Below are 22544 nucleotides of genomic sequence, written 5' to 3' on the forward strand. Positions count from 1 at the left end.
GATTATACTTGAACAGTCATGTGAAACATTTTATGGATCTTTTTAAAAATCTTAATTGATCTATAAGTTTCTGATGTAGCCTAGCCAGCCTTTTTAGACAATTTCCCATTTTTATTCACTTCCCATTGGAACCAATTATATTTTTGTGATTAGAATTCCATTCTTGAGAGTGTTTCAACTCTTTTGATATGTATAACTTTGAGCCAGAATTCTCTTTCTCAACCATAAAAAACTAAATTGGGCAAAGTCCCTCTTACCCGAGGTTACCATCAATGGTACTTCATCAACAAAGTCAGTTCTTTTTGATCCAGGTAGATAGGCAACAAGAATTTATTTAGATTTAATTTGTACCAGACATTGTTCTAAGATCTAGAGATACAAAAAAGAAAGAGTCTCTATCTCCCTATCTTCAGTGAGCTTTCATTCTAATAAAAGACATTAAAGAGTAATGAAAAAATGTGGGGGGGGGCAGAAGAGATGTTGTGGAAAAAGTCCAGAGAGTCAGAAACAGAGTGAAGAATGGTGGGCATAGAGACCTCCCAAAAGGTTGACCTTGGAAGAAACTTACCAGTGGGAGAAGGACACTGGAATAGAAGTATATCTGAGGTTGAAAAGAGCCCAACTATTTTTCTTGAGCATTGTCCCCTATGAATTACTGAGCCTCTATTGATTGATTGATATTGGTATTGATATTGATATTGACTATCATCAATCAATGAAGGAACCATCAACTGTTTACCTCAAGTTGAAGTCAATAAGTCCCTAGATGAAGTTCCACCTGAAGAAGATGTTTTGAATGCCATTAGACTCCTTTTAAGTGGCAAACCTGGTACTGATTCTATTTCAGCTGAGATCCCAAGGTGATATTCTTTCAATATTGATATTCTTCCAATAATAATAAAAATTTATTATTACTTTTTAATATAGAACTTAACAGTGAGAAAATGGGGGGGGGTTAGAATAGCAAGTGGTAGTGGGAATTAACTCAGCTCTGGAGCTTAGTTCCCTTTCTGTTCACCTGTGGGTCTTGTCCAATTTCTGCCTTGTAGAAAAACTTTATTTAATTGTGGGAAATGGGAGAAAAACTTATTACGTTGTTTGAATTTAGTCTTGCATTATTAGGAAGGCAGACCACCTCTGCCTGCTCTTTAAAAGACTCTTAACCAAGGACCTACTGATGCTGATCAAAAACCCCATCAGACTCAAAGACTGATGCAAGGAGCTTTCTCACAATTATGGTTGGTTAGGATTCTTGTCCTTTATTGAAGAAGACCAAAATGACATCACTATGTTTGAAACAAATTACAATGTATCTGAATGTGAGGGATAAGACCAATACCAGCTGGGAATGCTCTACCACAGGTTGGGAACAACAAATAGTCCATGTAAACACCTGGGGTGGGTAAACTTACATATGTCACATTTCCTTTGAGCTGCTTTAATTCTACCTTCGTCATAGAGCACAGCACCCTCACTGATGAGGGCACACCATGCTGAATGGTCCTGTGCTAGTGTCTCCCAAGCAGTTCAATTGATTCTAAAGTGCTTCAATGAGACCTTCAGGGTGTCTTGGTATCTATTCTTCTGACTGCTTGTCCTGTATGAATTCTCCAAAAAACAGTATTTTTTTTGGCAAGTGTACATCTGGCATTCTAACAACATGTCCAGCCCATCATAGTTGTACTTTCCTGGAGTTGTGGGGCAGCATACAACATATTGACGGTTTCTCTGCCCTTTCTGAAGCCACACTGGCTCTCAGGGAGGTGACTATCTTCCAGGTGAAAGATGAGTCTATTGAGGAGAACTCTGGCAAGAATCTTACCAGCAATGACTAAATGAGAAATATCCCGGTGGTTGTCACAGGACAATCTAGTCCCTTTACCTTTAAAGAGATGGACAATAGAGGCATCCTTGAATTCTTGGGGGATAGCCTCCTCATGCCATATAACCTGGAAAATTTCAGTCAGTTTTTGGATGAGGAATGGACTCCTCACTTTGGGATCTCAGCTGAAATAGAATCAGTACCAGCTTTGCCACTTAAAAGGAGTCAGTCTAATGACATTCAAAACCTCTTCTTCAGGTGGAACTTCATCTAGGGACCTACTTCAACTTGAGGTAAACAGTCAATGGCTTCTTCATTGTTTAATGATTGTCTGTTAAAAACACTGTAGAAGTGTTCAACCTACCTCTCTTAGGATCATATCCTTATCGTTAATCAATGTGGATCCATCAGCACTGAATAGTTGAGATATACCATATGTCTGACCCATAATTAGCCTTCAGGGCTCATAAAAGGTACTGTCTGCATAAAGTTGAATTTCATCTGCCTTCCTGCTGAACCAAGAATTCTTCACCTCTCTAAGCTTCACTTTCCTTTTGATGAAATTAAGTGCCACCTTCTTAGAAATGGACAAACTATCCTGCTGGTAAACCCTGTGGAGTTCTCCTTTTTCACTTAGCAGCTTCTGTATTTCCTCATCATTTTCATCAAACCAGTCTTGGTGTTGGTGAGTATTTTGACCCAGGTGAGCAAATGCAGTGTTATACACCAGATCTCTGAAAACTGCCCACTCCTTTTCTGCTCCACTGTTGCCAGCTGTGTATTGGCTCAGTTTTCCCTTTAAATTAGCAATAAACTCTCCCCATTCAGAGAGAAACTCTACTTGATATTAATTCTTCTAGTATTCATTTTGCCTTGGGGCTGCTGCTTTGGCTGAATATGAATATTTAGCTTAGAGAGGATGAGTCTGTGATCAGTCCAGGACTCTGCACCAAACATTGCCTTTGTCACTCTCATATCCTGTGTATCTCTTCTCCTTACAGTCATATATAGATGCCAATGTTAGCTACAAGGGTGCATCCAGGAAGTTTTATTGCATTTAGGTAAACAGAGACAGCGTTTGTGATGAGAAGGTTATGAGTTGCACAAGTCTTCAATAGAAAGTAACCATTGCTGTTGCTGTTTCCAACTCCATTCCTCCCAAGGACTCCCTGACATGTTGGGTAACCTGAGCCTACTCTAGCATTAAACTCACCCAGAATTATAAGCTTGTCCTCTTGGTACTTTGATGATAAAGATCTCCAGGTCTTCATAAAATTTTCCTTTAACTTAATCAGTGTTCACCATGGTGGGAGCATTTCACTCAGGGCTGCTATTTGGATACAATACCTGTTGAGTTCTTTAGCAAGAAGAGCTGTCTTTCAGCGCTATTGGATCTTGTGTTGTCTATGAGTGTGAGCATGTTCCATGCACCAAGGGTGAATGGAATCTTCTTTGAAGAAGTTTTTATAGATTTTTTTTGTATGTCTCAGCCACAATGTGGGATCCTCACTTGTCCTGGTAAGCAGGCCAGGGTTGGGTAAGCAGACAATTTTTAGGGTATCTTTTCTAGTCCCTTCTTCACATCAGGAGGTGAGAAGTGTGATCCTTACAAAGGTTGCTCAGTCATCCAGGGAGCTGCCAAATCCACATTTCAGCGGGAAACTATGGCCTGGGCCACCTGTGTGCAGGATTGTGACTAGCTCCCAGTATATCTACACCTGCTGCTTTGTCATTTGCCTGTTGCCATAGGACTTTGAGGAATGGCTATGAGTGAAGTCTTTTGTGTCATGCATAAATTTGACTTAAGTGACGTAGAGCTGTATGAAGTCAACTACCTCATTCTCTCTTAGCAAGGCAAGAGTCAAGATAACTGGTGATGGCTCTAGAAGCAGAGAATGACCTGGCATCTTCGATGTCTAACCAAACTCTAAGCACTCCATAGCACCTGCATCAGCTGGTTTCATGGCCATTGGAATGAATTGTTCTCTTCCACCCATTCTACCAGTGGAAGACTAACCATGCTTGAGGGAGACACCCCTTTCTACTCATGGATGAGTTTGAGACTCTCTCAGTTACCCTCAACCTGGTTTAGACCCCTGAAAGGGTTTACTGGGGTATAGCTGCTGTGCACGTTACAGCGCTTTGGAGCCACAGTTGAGAGTTAGGTGGCTCAAATGGACATCAAAGGTGGAAAGCAGACCTAAAAAGGACTTAAAAGCCCTCACACCAAGGTACTAGTTTGAATACCCTACACCCACAATTATACATTTTTAGTCTTATCTCAAAATTGCCTCCATAATGATTAAACAGTTATTGTTTCCATGTACCTTTGGCTGTTTACAGACACTTGGAGAGAATGGGGACATCTCCTTTTCTGAATTCTGGAATAATACCTGTTCATTCTTCCCTCCCAGCTTAGGAAATCAGATTACTTAATATTGTATAGTTTCCTTTTAACTAATTGACTGTATTTGATTCATTGTCTTTAATTTATAAAAGCCTGTCTCTTCCTGTGAATTCAGGGTTCAGGCTGAGTTGAGGAGCTCTGTTCCTGGTTTGTTGGGCAGTTGCCATGCATTGCTTAATAAGATTGAAACTTTCAGGGTGGCTAGGTGGCAGTGGATAAAGCAACGGCCTTAGAGTCAGGAGTACCTGGGTTCAAATCCGGTCTCAGACACTTAATAATTACCTAGCTGTGTGGCCTTGGGCAAGCCACTTAACCCCGTTTGCCTTGCAAAAACCTAAAAAAAATACCCACATATGCATATACACACACATAGAACCATATAAGTATGGATAAAAACAAAAGACATTATAAATAGAAAGCATTTGGGAATTTGAGAAAGAGGAACCACTAGCAAATATGTGTGGCTGGGTGTATTTGTATGTGTGTCTATATGGATGTGTCCAATTTGTTCTCTCTCCCTCTCATTTCGCCTTCAGTGAACTCTTAATCAGAGCCACACGTCTCTGGTGAAACATGGCCTTCCTAACTTTCATCATATACACCCTAACCATGAGCCTCTTATTCCTGTATCTGATCTAGAAATCCAAATCCTGGTGTCTGCCACCATTTTTTCCTACTGGGTAGTTATTTTTTTAATCTATTGTATATTGTCACTTTCTGGCAATCTTCCCTGCTGTAATTCAACAGTTTCTTGGCTGACAGGTCAAATGATTGACTGGATTAAGCACTAAGAGCAGTTGTTTCTTTCAATGACAATAAAATAAAAACTTTACAGGTGAGAGAACTTGATTTGCCCTTGCTTTTAAATCTCAATTTAATTTGTCTCCATGCAACAACTCTCCCATCATGTTTAGAGTCTTTTACTCATCATGAGTCCAGCATGAGTTCACACTATTGTTCTGGCTAAGGAGCCTCTGCCATGTCATTTTCATTTCTGGGTCATTTGATGAGCTTTAGAATTTCCTCACTTTTCAGGTTTTGGCACTTGAGAGACCTGAGAGAATCCCAGTACTTAAGAATTTCTCATTGTCCTAAAGTGCTAGCTAACTTTAAGATGCTTACTGGTGTAAAAAATTCTCCTTACTTTTTTCCTAAAGCAGATAGGTAATAAGAACTGAAGCCTTAATGGCACTGGTATAGGTAATGCCAAACAAGGAAACTCCTTTTACCAAGGCAGGTTTTGGGGCAATAATCTTAGTGATTAACAAAGAACATTGAGAGGATAAGTGACTTGCCCAGGGTCATGTTATTATTCAGTCATTTTTCAGTCATATCTGACTGTTCATGACCCTATTTGGAACTTTCTTTGCAAAGATACTAGAGCGATCACACAGCCAGTAAATATCAGATAGGACCCACACTCAGATCTCCTTGACTCCAAGGCCTTTTCTTTATGCAACCTATCAGTGGAGATAAAATGTTCCATTAAATATCATACACTTAAAGAAGATATGTATGTGTCCAGATGTTAATAGGCTTTGGAGAGTAAAGATAAATCTTAGAATTAACTCAGTAAAAGCTGGCATTATATTTGAAGTGTAACCAGCATTAGTTATATACTCTTTAAGGAAAGACAAGTAGCAAAATATCTGTGCATCATTCTTTGCTATTAATAAGCTATTCTTGCAAAGCTCATATGAGGTTGCTTTTTAAGGCCTCTTAAATTTTCATAATGTTTTAGTTCTACTTCAGACCATTAAATAATAAAGCCATTAACATCCCTTTAGTCTTGCTCAAAACATCTTTGTTATAAAAGAAAAAATTCTTTTTTAAAACCAGCCTTTGAAATAAGCCACATTCTTCTGATACCTAACCATTATCCTGGTTTTACACTAAAAAAATTTTGGAAATATATTAAATATGCAAAATAAATAATACATTTTAAAGCTTGTTATCAAAAAATATATACTAGCTTTGACCTAGAGATGGTTCCATTGACTAACCAATGGCAGAGAATAGGTTTCAAATTGTTTTAATGGTTGCGTTGATGCAACCCAGTTCTTTCCCCCTTTTACATAGTCCCTCTTCTGACCAATAATATTCATTTATTTAGTAGGTCACACAGCTTATTAAGATTATGGGTACAGTCTGTAGAACTGAACAGAAGCAAGGCAACCTGGTCTATATGGAGAGGTAGCATGGAGTCAAGAGGCCAGGATTCAAATTCATTTTCAGATATTTACAAACTATGTGATTAAGAATAAATCTTTCCTATACTTAGTTTCTTCATCTGTAAAGTGGAACTAATAAGACACTACCTTGCAGTTTTGTTATACAGTAAGTGCTTTGATTATCTTGAGGTACTATGAGAATGAATAAATGAATGAATTAATAAATAGTACTATCTTATCTTTGTTAACACCTACCTTAGTCAGCTAAATTAACTAAATAGAGTACAAAATAGATTGTCAAACTAAATTGGAGTTTACTAAGGCAAATACATTCTACTGAGTTATCCCCATGGGACTGGAGAATTGTCCTTGACTATAAAATTAGAGTACTGAACTAGATGATGTCTAAAGTCCCTTCTAATCATAAAACCCAAAGATCCTGAGATCTAGGGATGAGTTGGGAAGGGAAATGATTCAATGACAAATAGACAGAATCAGACTTCGACTAGTCTACTTGTTGGTTCACCTGTCTATAGATTACAACTAGGAAGATTTAGAAACTGACTACTTTTGTATGTATTCAAATTCTAATAAGTGTTGTATGACCTGAAACTTAAAGGCATGTCTTCTGACTCCCAAGTGAGATGCTCCTTCCCCTTCACCAAACTGTTTTCTTAGAATAAAAAATCCAAAAATCATTTTTCAGTAGCCTCAAAATGCATTAAAAAATCCATTTAAAAATTTTGCATAGAATTTTCTCTAATTATGTATCACTTAGCCTCGTATGATAAGTTTGTATTGCTTAAATGCACTTAACCATTGAAGTGGCCAATAACAAGAATTTGGCCAATATCATTTCAGGTCACTCAGAAAGAAAAGCAAATCTAGTTTTATGTAACACATAAGTTACTGCCTTGTTGATAGATAATCTCCACTAGGATAATGAAAAGTAAATTGTGGTTACAGTTAGGGAGTGCTTGTGTTATGCAGATGATTTTAAATGTCTGTGCACTTAACTGACCTGTCATGCTTACATCTGTCTATACAACATGCTCATTGATCTGTAGTTGTTTTAATAATAACTCATATTTATACAGAACTTTCAGACTTGCTTGTCAGATGTTTCCTTGACAACCACCTTTTGTGGATTAATAGTACAAGAAGTAATTTAAATCCCATTTTATAGATGAAGAAATGAGGTTCACAGACAATGAAGTATGTCAGTAGTTACATATGTAAAACATTTCAGTCAGTACTCCAATCCAAATCTCCTGCCTCTAAAACCATTATATTTTTACTTTGCCTACCATGTTGCTTTGCCTACCTCATGAGCTTTCTGATCATTTCCCTAAAGAGGAGTAAATCATGTATTTTACCTCTGAGATACACATATATAGTAAATTGCCAGAAGTGTTTATCCTGCCTTAGATTCTTAACATTTTTACAAATGTAATTTATAGAATATGAGCAATCATTTCCCAAGGTTGAGATCAAATAAACTTCCATGCACCAGTGAAGGAGCTGGGCCTAAGGACCCTTTTAGCTCAAAATTTCTATGTAAGTAAGAGCTACTTTGCACCAACTTTGAGCTCTGACTGATGGATTTTCTTTCTGGTTTTCTTTCCCCTTTTCTCTTCATATTTCAATTTTCTCCTGACAGAAACCAGGAATGGATTTATCTGATGCCTATATCATGTTTGTCCGACAAAACCAGGATATTCTTCGAGAAAAGGTCAACGAGGAAATGTATATAGAAAAGTTGTTCGATGTAAGTAAACTACTCTTACAAGGCCTGTTAGCATTAGGACAATATTATAAAAGGATAAGTTGCAATTTGATCTTATTTTTTTATGCAGATCAGATTTGGCTTTGTTTTCTGGTAATCACTTCTGTTTCTGTGCATGTATTTGACAATTTTTTTTTTCTGTTAGGGTTTCTTCAGTTGCAGATGGAAACTTTGGCTACATTATTTGCATGAAAGTCGTCACTGTTGGATTGATAAATTAAAAAAACATTCTTAAGGTTAATTTTAATGAGCAAAGTACTATACTATCGAATACATTTTCATTTTGTTCTACCCATCCTTTGTTTTTGTTATACTATTTCAAAAACAGAATTTTATTTGAATGGATTCCATTTCTACTTTGTTTTTTTAAAGATCACATTCATTAGCAAAACAAAGAACTAGAACAGAGTCACAATAGCCAAATAACTGCTTTACTTTTAGTGGGACTAGATGATGGATGGATGGATGGATGGATGGATAGGTTGATAGGTAGGTAGATAGATAGATAGATGAATAGATGGATAGATAGACAGACAGATAGGCAGGCAGGTGAATAGGTAGGTAGATAGTCGGGTGAATAAGTAGGTAGGTAGGTAGATAGAGAGATAGACAGACAGATGGATGGATGATGGATGAATGCATGCCTATTGTATGAATATACATATATATATACATATACATATACATATACATATACATATACATATACATATACATATACATATACATATACATATATATATTATTGTGCTGATATGTGCTTGAAAATATATTATTATATCTGCACTGCAGTTTGAGACTAAACATGCCAACTCTAAAATAGAGGATTGTGGTTTGAGATCTCATGGTCATCAGATTTCCCTCAGAGTGAATCTGCACCTTAGACTAAGAGAGCAGTCCATTTAAATCACAATGCTGTCAGTCATTCTAATTATGTAAGAACCTGTTGGAAGGAAGGACTGTTGGGTGTTTGATACAGTTTAGCATAATCCAGTCTGCTAGTAAGTCTGAAATGTAATATTCTCTTTGAAGTGTATTTATTTGTGTACATCCCCTCTGCATTTTTAGAAAAGCTTTCCTGGCAGTTTCTTTTAATTATGCAAGTCACTGCAAATGTTTTCATAACAGCATTTCACGGGCTTCCTGGTGACACTTCAGCTCTGGTGGTTACAGAAGGTCCAAGAACATCACCAACTCCACCCCAGTCTGTCGTGTCCCTGTTTGCCGTTTGTCGATTGGGTGGTCATGATGAAACTCCTCTCTCCCTTTTTACATTTCTAGACTCTACCCAGGCCATTTTACAATAAAAGTATCATCTGTTTTAATAAGCTAAGTGTTAATATGTGTGAAAAGAATGATTTCATATAAGCTTTGAAGCCCTGCAGGGGTAGAAAAATTACCATCCATTCAACTGGCACTTTTTCAGAGGACTAAAAACCATGTTAACAACTTCTGTGTCAGTTTGGAAGCACTCTCAGCCTCCAAACAGATGGCTTGTTTGTTAAGGCTCCTTTCCCCTCTTTTTTTTTTTTTTGCTTAATGCTGATTTTTTTTTTTTTTTGGACCTAGAGAAAGTTGAGCTGCTCTTATTCTAGCCATGCTTCTTCTTGGTAAATCTAACTGCAGTGTGTATTCTGTGTCTCACACAAGGCAGCTCATTTTGAGAGGGAGAATGAATACAAATACATTGTGTGCAGAATTACTTTTTTTTTTCTGTGACTGATTTGTGAAACATTTCAAACCTTTTGGCATCATACCAATTCATAACAGAGCTTTAGATTGTCATGGGGTCTGCTCCCCTCCTTCATTCAGGAGGCTTCTTATGGGGAGAACAGAACTCACTAATTAAAGTGGAACCAGGGCAACAGAATGAGACATGAAAGTGACAGGATCTGGAAACCTTCATGGCTAAGATGCTGGCATCTTTTTGAAGACTTAGCATCTGATATGGCTGTCACGTGCAATTGTTATTTCACTGTTAAAATAGGACTTTTCTGGGAACCTTTCCTGAAAACTACTTTCATTGCCATTCTATTGCATGTACACCACCATTCTAAGCTAAAATAATTATCTTCATAGTCATAAATAGAGGTAATTTTCTGAAAATAAATTAATATTTTCAAAATTTAGGTCTTTTTGCTTGTTATCACAGACAACTATACATAGTAATACACACAGATATATATATATATATACATTTACACATAAATAGATACATCTATAACTAACTACAGTTATGGATAGATAAATAGATGGATGGATAGATAGATAGATTTGATAAAACATGATCTTTTAGCTCTTACATATGTTAGCAAAAAAAAACACAAATAAGTATGAGAGAGGAGAGGTCTTAGAGGCCCTAATTAACCAATGTCAAATTTGTCTCATTCACAAGTAAGTAAATGAGAAATAGGTAAATAGGTAGATGATAGATAGATGCATGGATGGATAGATAGATATAGATAGATAGATAGATAGATAGATAGATAGATAGATGTAGTAAAACCTTATCTTTTAGCTCTTTTATGTTAGCAAGAAAAACATGTATGAGAGAACTCAGAGCCCCTAACAAGCCAATGTCAAATTTATCTCATTTACAAGTAAGTAAATGATAGATAGATAGATAGATAGATAGATGTAGCAAAATCTGATCTTTTAGCTCTTACATATGTTAGCAAGAAAAGCATGTATAAGAGGACTCAGAGCCCCTAATTAGCCAATGTCAAATTTGTCTCATTCACAAGTAAGTAAATGAGAGGTTTTCAAATAGGTGTTGAAAGGTAAAATAGGATATGTATCTGAAGCAATAGATTTTAACTAAAAGATATTATTTAATTATTGGATATCCACTTAACTACATCTTAAAGTAGTATATAATATATAAGGTATACAGAAAACAATTAGAAATAATTAGTCTGCATACTATTAGCCGATTGCTAATAAAAGATTGAAAAGAAGAATTTTACTAAGTCATTTGAAAATCTTTGTTATCCCAATTAAGGTACTTCCTGAGTAGGTCAGAAGATAGGTCTGTGCAACTTCCCTGCCTGAATACTGCTGTAACATCACTTGCCAAATTGAATTTTTTAAAAACAAAATTCTTTAAATCAACCAATATGTATATTTTAAACAGATAAAAGAGTTAATGAAAGAGTATACATTTATTAATCCCATATTCTGTGCCAAACGCTGAGCTAAATACTAGGGATATACAGTTAAAGGAAAGATGTACTCTATACTCCAGGAATTCACATTGTAATTAGGAAGATTTACCAAATAAAAGAAGGTACAGATGCAGGGTGGATGGAAAGGTCTTGAAATACTAAGGAATCAATGAAAAGGTATAAGAATTTTTAGGTTATATTTGTAGATCTTAAGGTGGTACAGGGAATCTTGAGGTAGGGCAAAGGTAAGACCTCAAGAACCTTAGAATGTAATCCTAGAAGCAGCTAGGTACCACAGTGGATAGAGAACTGAACTTAGAATCAGGAATGGGGAGAAAATTTATACATATTAGACCTTTAATGTTTGGAAAGGTAGAAAAAGAGAATGCATTAGATTTTATATAATGAGTAAACCTTTTTTTCACTTAAGAGGACCTCTCCTCTTGTATGAGAGCATAGAATTTTGAACAATAAAGTATCTTAGACATTATCAATTCCAATTCACTCTGTTTTTACTTATGGGGAAACTTTAGACCCAGAGACTTGCTCAAGGTTATACAGGTAGTCATCAGTAGAAGTGAGATTCAATTGTTCTTTCCACAGCATAATGCTGCTTAGAACTTTCCTTGGAAATAGTAGTTGCCTGAAATAAAATTCCTTGATAACCTAGTATCTATTTACAATTCTGAAATGATAGATTGTTGGCTATAGTATGGTCATTTCCTAGAGCAGATAGGTACAACAGGCAACTCACAGGGCACATGCAGTCCTCAAAGGCCTTTCACACAGCATTACTACATTTTATTATTACAATACTCATTGGTATTATGGGTCACATTGTAGCCCTCAATTTCCATATGTGTCCCTTGAAAAGTTTTTGATAGGTGATACAGCCCAGAAAAGCTAAAAGTTTGGATACCAATGGCTTCAAGTTTCATTTGAGTGGTCTGACCAATTGTGAGACTAAGAGCACAGAACTACCTTATACTGAATCTAGGACCCTCAATCTGTCAAGGATGCACTTGAATCCTCTGTGAGTTTCCATGGAAAACACATAGGATAGATTAAGCAAGTCAAAAAGCATTTCCTGCACATTTAAGTAAAAAACAAAAGTAGACTCTACCCTCAAAAAGCTCACATTCTAATACTGGGAGACACCACATAAAAGTAAGCTGAAAATAGTAGGAAGTAGGTAAAGGTACTTAACTGGGTTCATGTTGGAGAAAGTCTTGTGGACAGTCAGGAGTATAGCTTGGAGAAGAGTGAAAAGCTAATTGTCCTGGGCCTCCTCCTTAAAATGGAGGTTCTAGGAAGAGGCTGAAGAGATAACCAATGTAAGAAGTAGTCCAGGGTGTAGAGAGAGCTTATAGGGTAAAGAATTCTATGGAGTGGTAGACAAAGATTTGTGGAAAACCTTCTGGCTACTAAAATGGGGTTAAGTGGCTTGCCCAAGTCCACACAGCTAGGTAATTATTAAGTGTCTAATGTCAGATTTGAACTCAGGTACTCCTGCCTCCAGGGCCCGGGCTCTATCCACTGCACCACCTAGTCACCCCTGAACTTACATATTTAAATGATCACATCTAGATGGCACAGTGGATAGATAGACTCATCTTCCTGGCCTCAGACTCTTACCAGCTGTGTGACCCTGAGCATGTCACTTAACCCTGTTTGCCTTGGACTCCACATTTGTAAAACAAAATGGCAAACCACTCTTTTGCCAAGAAAATCTTAATTGAAGTCAAGGAAGTCAGACACGACTGAACAACAACATCAACTCTTGAGTTCCTACCAGTAAGGTTTAAAGATCACTATCAATCACTATCCAGGGAAATCTTGTTTAAGGTTGTCTTTCTGTGCTTCAGATAGGGCCTTTAGCAAAAGTGCGATTCAGGTGCTCCAATAGTTTTCTTTATTTACTCAAGGGCCAAAACTGTTTTTTTTTTAAACTTCTGCCATTTCTGTTGTCTCTTGCCTCCCCTAGTTTCAGTATTCCAGGGACTCCACATTGTTCTGGGGGTAATGTGTGAAGCATGTACTACTTACTACACTTAAAGACACCACTGAGGTCAATCATCAAGTATGAATTAAGTGCTGATCATGGAGCAAGTGCTATCTGTACTGAATAATGTTGGTACAAAGAAAGTCATTGGACTGTCCAGTCTCTAGTTGTTGCTAGAGAACAGACACACAAAGAACTTCAGCTTGGATCTGTGGGAACTACATCCTGCCAGTCACCATGATCAAAGGGACCTTTAGGTGTGTGAACTTCTGGAGCAAGGGCAGTTTTTGCATTTTTCTTCAGACAGAAACAAAATTGTAAATAAAGAAGATCAAGATTTTAGAGCTGGAAAGGGCCTTAGGGGTCAGCTGAGAAGTAGAGACCCAGAGAAATGAAGTGACTTGCTCAAGATCACTCAGGAATTAAATGACAGAGCTGGACCTTGACCACAGATCTTTTTTTATTCAGAATGCAATAATCTTCCCAATATACCATGCTGATATAATACGTGGGGGTGAGGGAGCTGTCTCCTATAAAGAAAAAAAAATTAAAAGATTAGAACTCAAAGTGGAATGTTGAAAGCTAAGGGGATAAATGACATAGTTTAATTATTATTATTATTAATTATCATAGGTATAATTTATATGGTACTTTACAAATAAATCAGTTTTTTCTGAGACTATCAAAGGTTTGAGTTCTTGACCAGGGTTCTATAGCTAGTTGAGGCTGAATTTGAACTCAGATCTTCTTGACCAGTGTTTTATCCATTGTGTTACTCAGCTACCTTGACTTGGAACCTTAGTTTAATTCTGATCTCAGACACTCAGTAGGTAAGTGAATCTGGGCAATTGACTTAACCTTTATCTGCCTCATTTTCTCCATCTGTAAAACCGAGATAGTAATAGCACCTACCTTACAGATTTGTGCTGAGAATAAAATGAGATATTTATAAAGTTCTTTGTACTCTTAAAGTACTATATACATAATAGCTTTTATTATAAGTTGAAACATAGATATGTTCACCAAATTGCATTCTTATCAGTAGAAGACTCCCCTTTGCAAGCTCAAAAGAGTTTGATTTTAAAATTAGTGAAAGGAAGTACTGCTTTACAAAATGGTTAGCAAATTTATTAAACTCTTTACCTCAATGGGTGGTAAAAATTAAATAACAGGGGTGCTGAGTTATTCAATTAAATTCATTTAGTAAGTACCTATTGTGTTCAAAGCACTAGCTAACTATGTTCTAAGGGAGATACACAGAATAAGACAGACTCCTGGCTTCATAGAACTTACAGTCTGGTTAAAAAAAAATAAGTTATATCTTTGTATCCCCAGCACCTAGCGCAATGTCGGGCAGTGCATAGTAAACCTGTAATAAATTCATATTCACTTCTTATTGACTTGATATATACATAGATAATGATAATAGTTCACCTTTTGTGAGATCCTTAGACTTCACTAATGTAAATCTACCCTCCAAAAGTGAAGATTACAAAAAAAAAGATCTCATAATTTGAAAATTGTAAAACACTTCAATAACTCATTGAGTCCACCCCACATAGCAAAAATCTCAGTTTAGGGTCCCTGGCCAGTGACCATGAGTCTCTTTTTAAAGCCTAGGGAGGGGAAATCCACTTCTGTTCTAGCCAACCCATTCCACTTAGCTCTCCTTGTCAGGAAAGTTTTTTATCTGACCCTAATACTTAATTTGTTTCCTTGTAACTGATACTCACTGATTGTGGTTCTGCCCTTTGTGACCAAGAAAAACACATCTAAGCTCTCTTCTAAATGAGAGTTCAACTTGAACACATCCAGCCTGTTCCCCTTGAGTCTTCTCTAAGCCAAGCCCAATGCCTTCAACTGACCTCATGTGATATGAACTCAAGATCCATCACCGTCCTGTTTGCCATATTCTGGCTGCTCTGAATTCTTAAATATTGGTGCCCAGAACTGACCACAGTGTTCCTGTTGAATCAGTTCTGGAAATGCTATCTCTCCTAATGCCTCAGAGCTTCCATACCTACTCCTATGTAATTTTGGCATATATCCTCTCTAAATCTTCCCATCATGCTAGTTATCTTTCTCCAGATCTTTTCACTTTTAAGAGCAGCACTGAAACTCTCAGGACTGGACAGCTCTTATCCTTCACTCTCACTGTATGTATGTATATATGACCAGTCAGCCTCCTTTTCTTGCCCTTCTCTAGAATAGAAAAGATTATAGCATTTTAAAGTGAGGTAGGTGGCGTTTGAGGTATTCAGGGAGAACTAGCACCTCTGGTGTGAGGTGATGAACCCTTTTCAAGGCTGCTCCTCCACCTTCGTGGTTCACTGTGACTCCAAGAAGCTGTAGCTTGTGTATACTGGTAAAGCCATTTTAGTAGGCAGGCTAAACCATGTAATCTTTTGAGGTTAACATTCAAGGAAGGTAATCATGCTGTCCTACAGAATCTACTAATGTCAGTTTAGTGATGCCATGTAAGATCCCTAGATTGCACTCAAGAAATCTGGCTAAACCAATAACTAAGCAGTCATTCAAAATCTTGGCACACTGAACTTAGAGTCAAACATCCTGAGTTCAAATCCAGACTCTATCACTAATCACCTCTGTGATCATAAATATGCCATTTAATCACTTTGGGCCTCATTTTCCTAATCTATAAAATAAGTGTATTTGATAACATTTCTGAGATCACTTTCAGCTTTTGATCTAAGACACTGTGATTACAATTCTGGCAGTTTAAGTCATTTTAGACTCTTCATGATCACTTTTGGAGGTTTTAGTGGCAGAGATAACTGAATTATTTCTCCAGATCATTTTACAGATGGGGAAAGGGAGGCAAACAGTGTTAAGTGATGTGCTCAGGATCACACAGCTACTAAGTGACTGAGACAAAAGATATGAACTCATAAAGATGAGTCTTCCTGGTTTCAGGCCCAGCATCCTATCCACTGCACTACCTGGTTGCCCATGATTCTTATATGATTCAATTAATCAAAAACATTAATTAATCACTACCTCTGTACCAAATACTGTGCTTTGTAACAGGGATACAAATACAAAATAAAGACAGTTCCTGCCTCATTGAGCCTACATTGTCCCAAGAGAAGTTGATAGAACATATCAACAAATAAATACAGAATACACAAAACAGAGACAACTAACAAATAGGGAAATGAAGAGAGGTCTCTTCTTGGAGGTGGTATCTGAGCTGAGCTTGGGTGGGAGCTCTGGATTCCAAGTGGTGTTGTGGATGGGAAGCATTCAAAATATTGGGGCAGTCTGCACCAAATCAGAAGCCATGAATAAGGAAAGATAAATACACCATCCTGACCAAGATGCAGATCAAAGTGGGGAATCATAGTAATCAGCTTTCAAGAGAAACTTGCTTTAGTAGACTGAGAAGGACTTGCAATGCCACAGTTTGTATTTAATCCTAAATACTTAGTATAGGGCAGCTAGGTGGTGCAGTGGATAGAGCCCCGTCCTTGGAATCAGGAAGACAGGAGTTCAAATCCAGCCTCAGACATTTGACACTTACTAGCTGTGGGACCTTGAGCAAGTCTTTTCACCCTGATTGCCTCAGAGCCAGGGCCATTTACAGTCATCCTGATTCATATCTGGTTACTGGACTCAGATAGCTCTGGAGGAGAAGGTGAGACTGGTGATTTAGCTTAGCCACCCTCAAATCCAATTTGTGTGCTTATCATGGCATCACCTCCCTGATGTCATGGTCATCTTTGAAAATGAAGGACAAATACTTAGTACAGTGCCTAACTTGTAATAAATGCTTAATAAAGAATTGTTAACTGACTGGATGCCAGATGATCAATAAAGAAGCTATTTCTGAAGTCTTGTCCAGAGAATAAAGGACCTCAACCAAGGTAGTTGTTATTGTCAGGAGAGATAAGAGGATGAATGGGAGAGATGTTGAAAAGGTGGACTCAGAAAGATATGGTGGTTGAGGGAATGTGGGCAATGAGAGAAAGTAGAGAGTTGAAGCTTATTCCTAGATTTAAAATCTTGTTGATTGGAAGAATGTTAGTGCCCTCAATAGAAGTAGAGAAAGGTTTGAGTATGAGGAAAAGAAAGATCATTAGTTCTATGTTGAATATGCTGAAATTGAGATACCTATGAAACATTTGGGTAGAGATGTTAAATGGGCAATCAGAGACACTGGTCTAGAGAGTGAGAAGGTTAGATAAACGGATTTAGGAGTCTTCTGCAGAGAGATAATGACTAAAATTATGAGATCTTGGAAGGCTCAGAGATCAAAAAGAAAGGACTCAAAATAGATTCTTGGCAGCCCACAAAAGAGATTAGGAAGGATGAATCTGAGAGATAGGAAGAAAAACCCAAATAAAATGGTATCTCTAGAGGGATAGAGTGAATATTAACAAATGCAAGGGTGGCAGGGAAGGATCAGTATTTCTGTAAAATAGGGAGGTTAGAGTAAACAATCCTAAGAATTCATCTTATAAATAATGGTCTCACCATTAGAAATGAAATACTAGGTTGGATAGATCATGAGCTTAGTGTGACAATTCTTGTATTCTAATATCATGGCTATTTGAAAGCAAAATTACCACACAACACACACACACACACACACACACACACACACACACACAAATAAGCAAACAAACAAACACATAGAATCTCTGGGAAAGGAAGCAGAGAAAGGGGACTCCACAGATGTTAACATAAGAAAAATATGGTGTAATGAAACATTTTGTATCCCATCAGGGTCCTGTACTCAGAGATTCAGAGAAAACTGCTTAAACTCCTACTCAAGGCTAATGTGAAACTTTATGCCTTTGAACAGGGTTTTCAGATTCTGAGAGATGTTTCCTTATGCGGCAAATACTAAGAAATTTACCTATGAACTACTGAATAGCTTGTTCTAAAACAATTCTATATTCATTTTTTATTTTTTATTTAGTCATTTGTCAGTCATGTCGTGCTCTTCCTGACCCCATTTGGTGTTTTCTTGGCAAAGATACTAGAGTGGTTTTCCATTTCCTTCTCCAGATCATTTTACAGATGAGAAAACTGAGACAAATAGGTATCTTGCCCAGGGTCACACAGCTAATGTCCAAAGCCAAATTTGAACTCAGGTGTTTCTAACTTTAGATCTGGTGCTATAGCCACTGTCCCGCCTAGCTGCCCTTGATATATCCAATAGAAAGACCCAAAGCAGAAAGCTAGATTCACTCTGAGATAGGAAGAATGTTGTATCTGACGAATGTAAATATTAGGGAATGCTTCATGGTAAAAGTGACATTTGGGTTGATCTTAAGGGATAGAAGTAGTGGGAGATAGTATTCTAGTTATTGGGAATACTGTAAATGTCCATATAAGCTAGGACTCAAATGTAAGTATATAAAACCTTCCTCTTGATGACTTAATGGTTCATATCTGCATAAGGGGCAGAGTTGTCCAAAAATGAAAAATCACAAAATTAACACTTACTGGGTCAGACAATATACCAAGCACTAAAGATGCAAATGCAAGCGATCAACAGATTCCCTGCCCTCTAGGAGATTATAAACATGAATGTCCAGCCTTTTAGCTCATCTGGGTCACATCACCCAACTAAAACTTGTCAAGGACCCCATATAGAATTTAACGTTTATTTCTCACTACAGTGTAACCCATATTATCAACGAGTATAATAATAATAAAATATAATAATGCTGCATGAATGGGCTTTGAGGGCTGCTTTCAACCCATAGGCAGTGGCTTGGACACACCTCTTTTAGAGGAAGACAATGTATAAAGGGGAGCGATGGCTAGGAAAAAGTTTTTTGAACAGTAACTAACAGTAAGGAGGTATGAAAACATAAACTGTATCCAGTTTTCCAGAGGTCATGGAGGTTCATTTTATGACATAAAGCTAGAAAAAAGAAATGATAGACTCTGGTGAGCCCATAGTGTGGCCATTGATTCATTCCCTATGTGTCATCATATCCTGTCCAAGTTATATATCCCCATTAGTAAAGCTCATATATTTCAAGTTGGCAGGAACCTTGGTGATCCTCTTGATGAGAAGCTGAGGCCCAGAGAGGTTGTGGCAATACCAATGGGATTCAAACTCCAGTTCCCCATCTCCAAACTCAACACTCCCTCCCTTTGTGTACTTATGGCTAAACCCAAGGAAGGTCTCCTGTCCCTGTCCTCCAACAGAGAGATTTGGACCTCCTCAACATTCTCATTAACCACAATATTTCTCTCTTCTGTGAATAAATCCTCCTTGTCTGGAAGTGTAATCATCCTAATATGGGTTCCTTTTAGCTTACCTGACCCATCATTATGACATAATAGATAACTCTTAAAATTCTTGACTTTAATTTGTTTTTATTGCTCGAATCCCTTCCTTGATATTAGACTGGTGCCTACTGTTACAAACCTTTCTAATCTGAATATCAGACTTTGAGGCATATTCATAAGTGCTGTGTGCTCATGTGTCAGGATTTTGATTAAATCTATTCTTCCAGAACTTAAATGTTCTTTTAGACTGGAAAATGGTAGTGTTGCAGAAACCTAAATTCTCATCTACAGAAGCAATTTATGTGGATCTGGATACAGAAAAAAAACAGTCTAGGGAACAGAAAACACAAACAGGATTTTGGACTGAATATCAACCATCTATTTTAAAGAATCATTTCTAGTCAAGAATATTTTAAATAGCTTTATACACAAACAGGGCTTTGGTTTTGGACTGTCAAATCCCTTTAAAACAATCTCTTTATGTCTTCTTATTGCAAAGACCCATCAGGGTGCAGCATTTAATTGGTAAATCATGCAGATTAAACATTCTCTTGTGTTATAAAATGATTAAATTTTGATGATTTAATTGTTAAGAAGTTTCATTTGTTCTAGGGTTTTTAATATTATGTTATGTAAAATTAAAAGTAATTCTTTAAATGATAGTTAATCACTTATATTCATCTAATCTATGTTTGGTAAAGGTTTAATTTCTCATAAACTTTCTTGAGGGAAAAAATAGTCCTGTTTTTTTTCAAACCAAAGCTTCTCTGAGTGTAAGAAACCTTTTTGAATGAAATTGAATTCAAATGTTATAATTGAGTTCAGTAACTGTTTTTAATGTTACATTAAAGAAAAGGAACCAAAATGAACAGATCGTAAAGGAATAATGTTTCTCAGAATGAAACTTTATCTTCCTAAACACGTTTCTATCTTCCTTCATCTAGTAAAGAAAAAAAGAGTAGCTCTCAAAATTTTACTTTAGTATTTCAAACCAGCTCCCATATATTTTATTGTTTAAGTTACTTTATTCATATTAAGACTCAAGGTTCTGTTCTTAAGGAAGGAAAAAAAGTTAGCTTACTAAAAAGATCCATCATATTCTTAACCTTTACATGGTCTCTAAGAACATTTTTTCAATCACCAAAAGATGGGTCAATATGCATAACTGCTAGAGAAAAATTTTCTCCTTCATATAGTTAATTAGTTTTTTTTTAAGTTGGAATGAATAGCAATTGCTGAACGAGTTGGGCTTTGTTGGATCCAAATAATTTTAAGATTCTTTAAGAAATACTGGATAAACAAAAAATTAATTTCATCCATTCTTCCTGCCATTGATGTCTGCTTATCTAGAAATAAATGTTAGTTTCTTCTGTTAAAGCTGATTATGTTAAATTACCTCTTCCAAAGGCACAGAAACTTTCCAACCCATTTGGCTTTTTGGATAATATCATTTTCCAAAAAACAAAAGGAAGGAAGAAAGAAAAGAATAATCTCTTTACTTATAAAATCTTTTACTCTGCCTTAAAATTGAATGTATTAAGACCAGTTACTTCTGAGCTCAAAATTCTAAGGGAAAAAACATCTAAGAGGAAATATCAATCATATGAAATAAAATTAGTTAGTCCTTCTTAGTAAGAGCTTATTCATATTGGTAGAATCTTTTTTATGAGGAAATTTTCCTTTTCCTTTTTCTTTTTTTTAAGGCTTTTGCAAGGCAATGGGGTTAAGTGGCTTGCCCAAGGCCACACAGCTAGGTAATTATTAAGTGTCTGAGGCAGGATTTGAACTCAGGTACTCCTGAACCCAGGGCCAGTGCTCTATCCACTGTGCCACCTAGACACCCCTTTATGAGAAAATTTAAACTTTTTCAAATACACCTCTTTTCGATTTTGAAACTTGTTGAATTAAAATTAGCTAACTTAGGGGCAGCTAGGAGGTGTAGTGGATAAAGCACCGGCCTTGGAGTCAGGAGTACCTGGGTTCAAATCCGATCTCAGACACTTAATAATTACCTAGCTGTGTGGCCTTGGGCAAGCCACTTAATCCCATTTGCCTTGCAAAAAAGACCTAAAAAAATAAAATAAAATAAAATTAGCTAACTTAATTTAAGTCCCCTGAGGGCAGGAATGGTTCATTTATGAATTTTTTGATTCATACTAGTGCTAGGCAAACAGTAGGCATTTAATAAATGCTTGGTGAGAACCATAAGATGGATGTAATCTATTTCATTGCAGGAATTATACACAGGTCAAGTGAAATCATGAAGAAAGTAGAAAAATGCAAACCTAACTGAACATTTCAGTGAAACAATAACAGAACAAAACCTCTTTCAAGGTTTCTCAAAGTTGCTCAAATGATCTTCTCCAAGTGGATAGAAGAATTTCTTTCTTGACTGAATCCAGTCTGTTATATGCCACTTACTTTGATGACTTTCTCTGTATAAATATTATCTACCTTAATCAAAAGGTGGGGGCATATAATGATATAAGGAAACCAGTAAAATGGTTCAGATATTGACTATTTACAGTGATGAGATGCCCTTTCCTTTTCTATTCATCTCTTAAAAAAATGCTTTTTTTCACACCTGAAAGTTATTTAAAGATTTGCACAATTTTCCCCACCCACACCTTTGCCAACCACACAATAACATTTTTTTCCTTTAAGAAATACTCTCTGTTTCTCCAAAATCTGGGCAGCTATTCTCTGTAGCACAAACCATCTTGCCTTCCCATAACATCTTGCATTTTTTGTTTTGTTTTGTTTCTGTATTTGAGGTGTTCAAATAGAAATCATTAACAGTTGCCCTGTCATGCCCAACCATGATGTTTCCTTTTCATTTTTCCTGTCAAAAGAGCCTGATTGCTCTATCTTGATGGTTATAATATCAACACTCAAAATTGAATGCTAATCACATTTCCATGC

The 22544-nt window shown here is 36.7% G+C and overlaps 1 protein-coding gene across 1 annotated transcript in view; it reads left to right on the forward strand.

Moving 5' to 3' along the window:
* Positions 1-22544, forward strand: part of CADPS2 (calcium dependent secretion activator 2) — a 713380-nt gene that overhangs the window by 663270 nt on the left and 27566 nt on the right. The window contains exon 26 of the mRNA XM_074195280.1: positions 8061-8168. Coding sequence (XP_074051381.1) covers positions 8061-8168 — 108 coding nt within the window. The remainder of the gene's footprint in view (positions 1-8060; positions 8169-22544) is intronic.

Source organism: Macrotis lagotis, chromosome 7 (genome assembly GCF_037893015.1).
Source record: "Macrotis lagotis isolate mMagLag1 chromosome 7, bilby.v1.9.chrom.fasta, whole genome shotgun sequence".
Classification (NCBI taxonomy): Eukaryota; Metazoa; Chordata; class Mammalia; order Peramelemorphia; family Peramelidae; genus Macrotis; species Macrotis lagotis.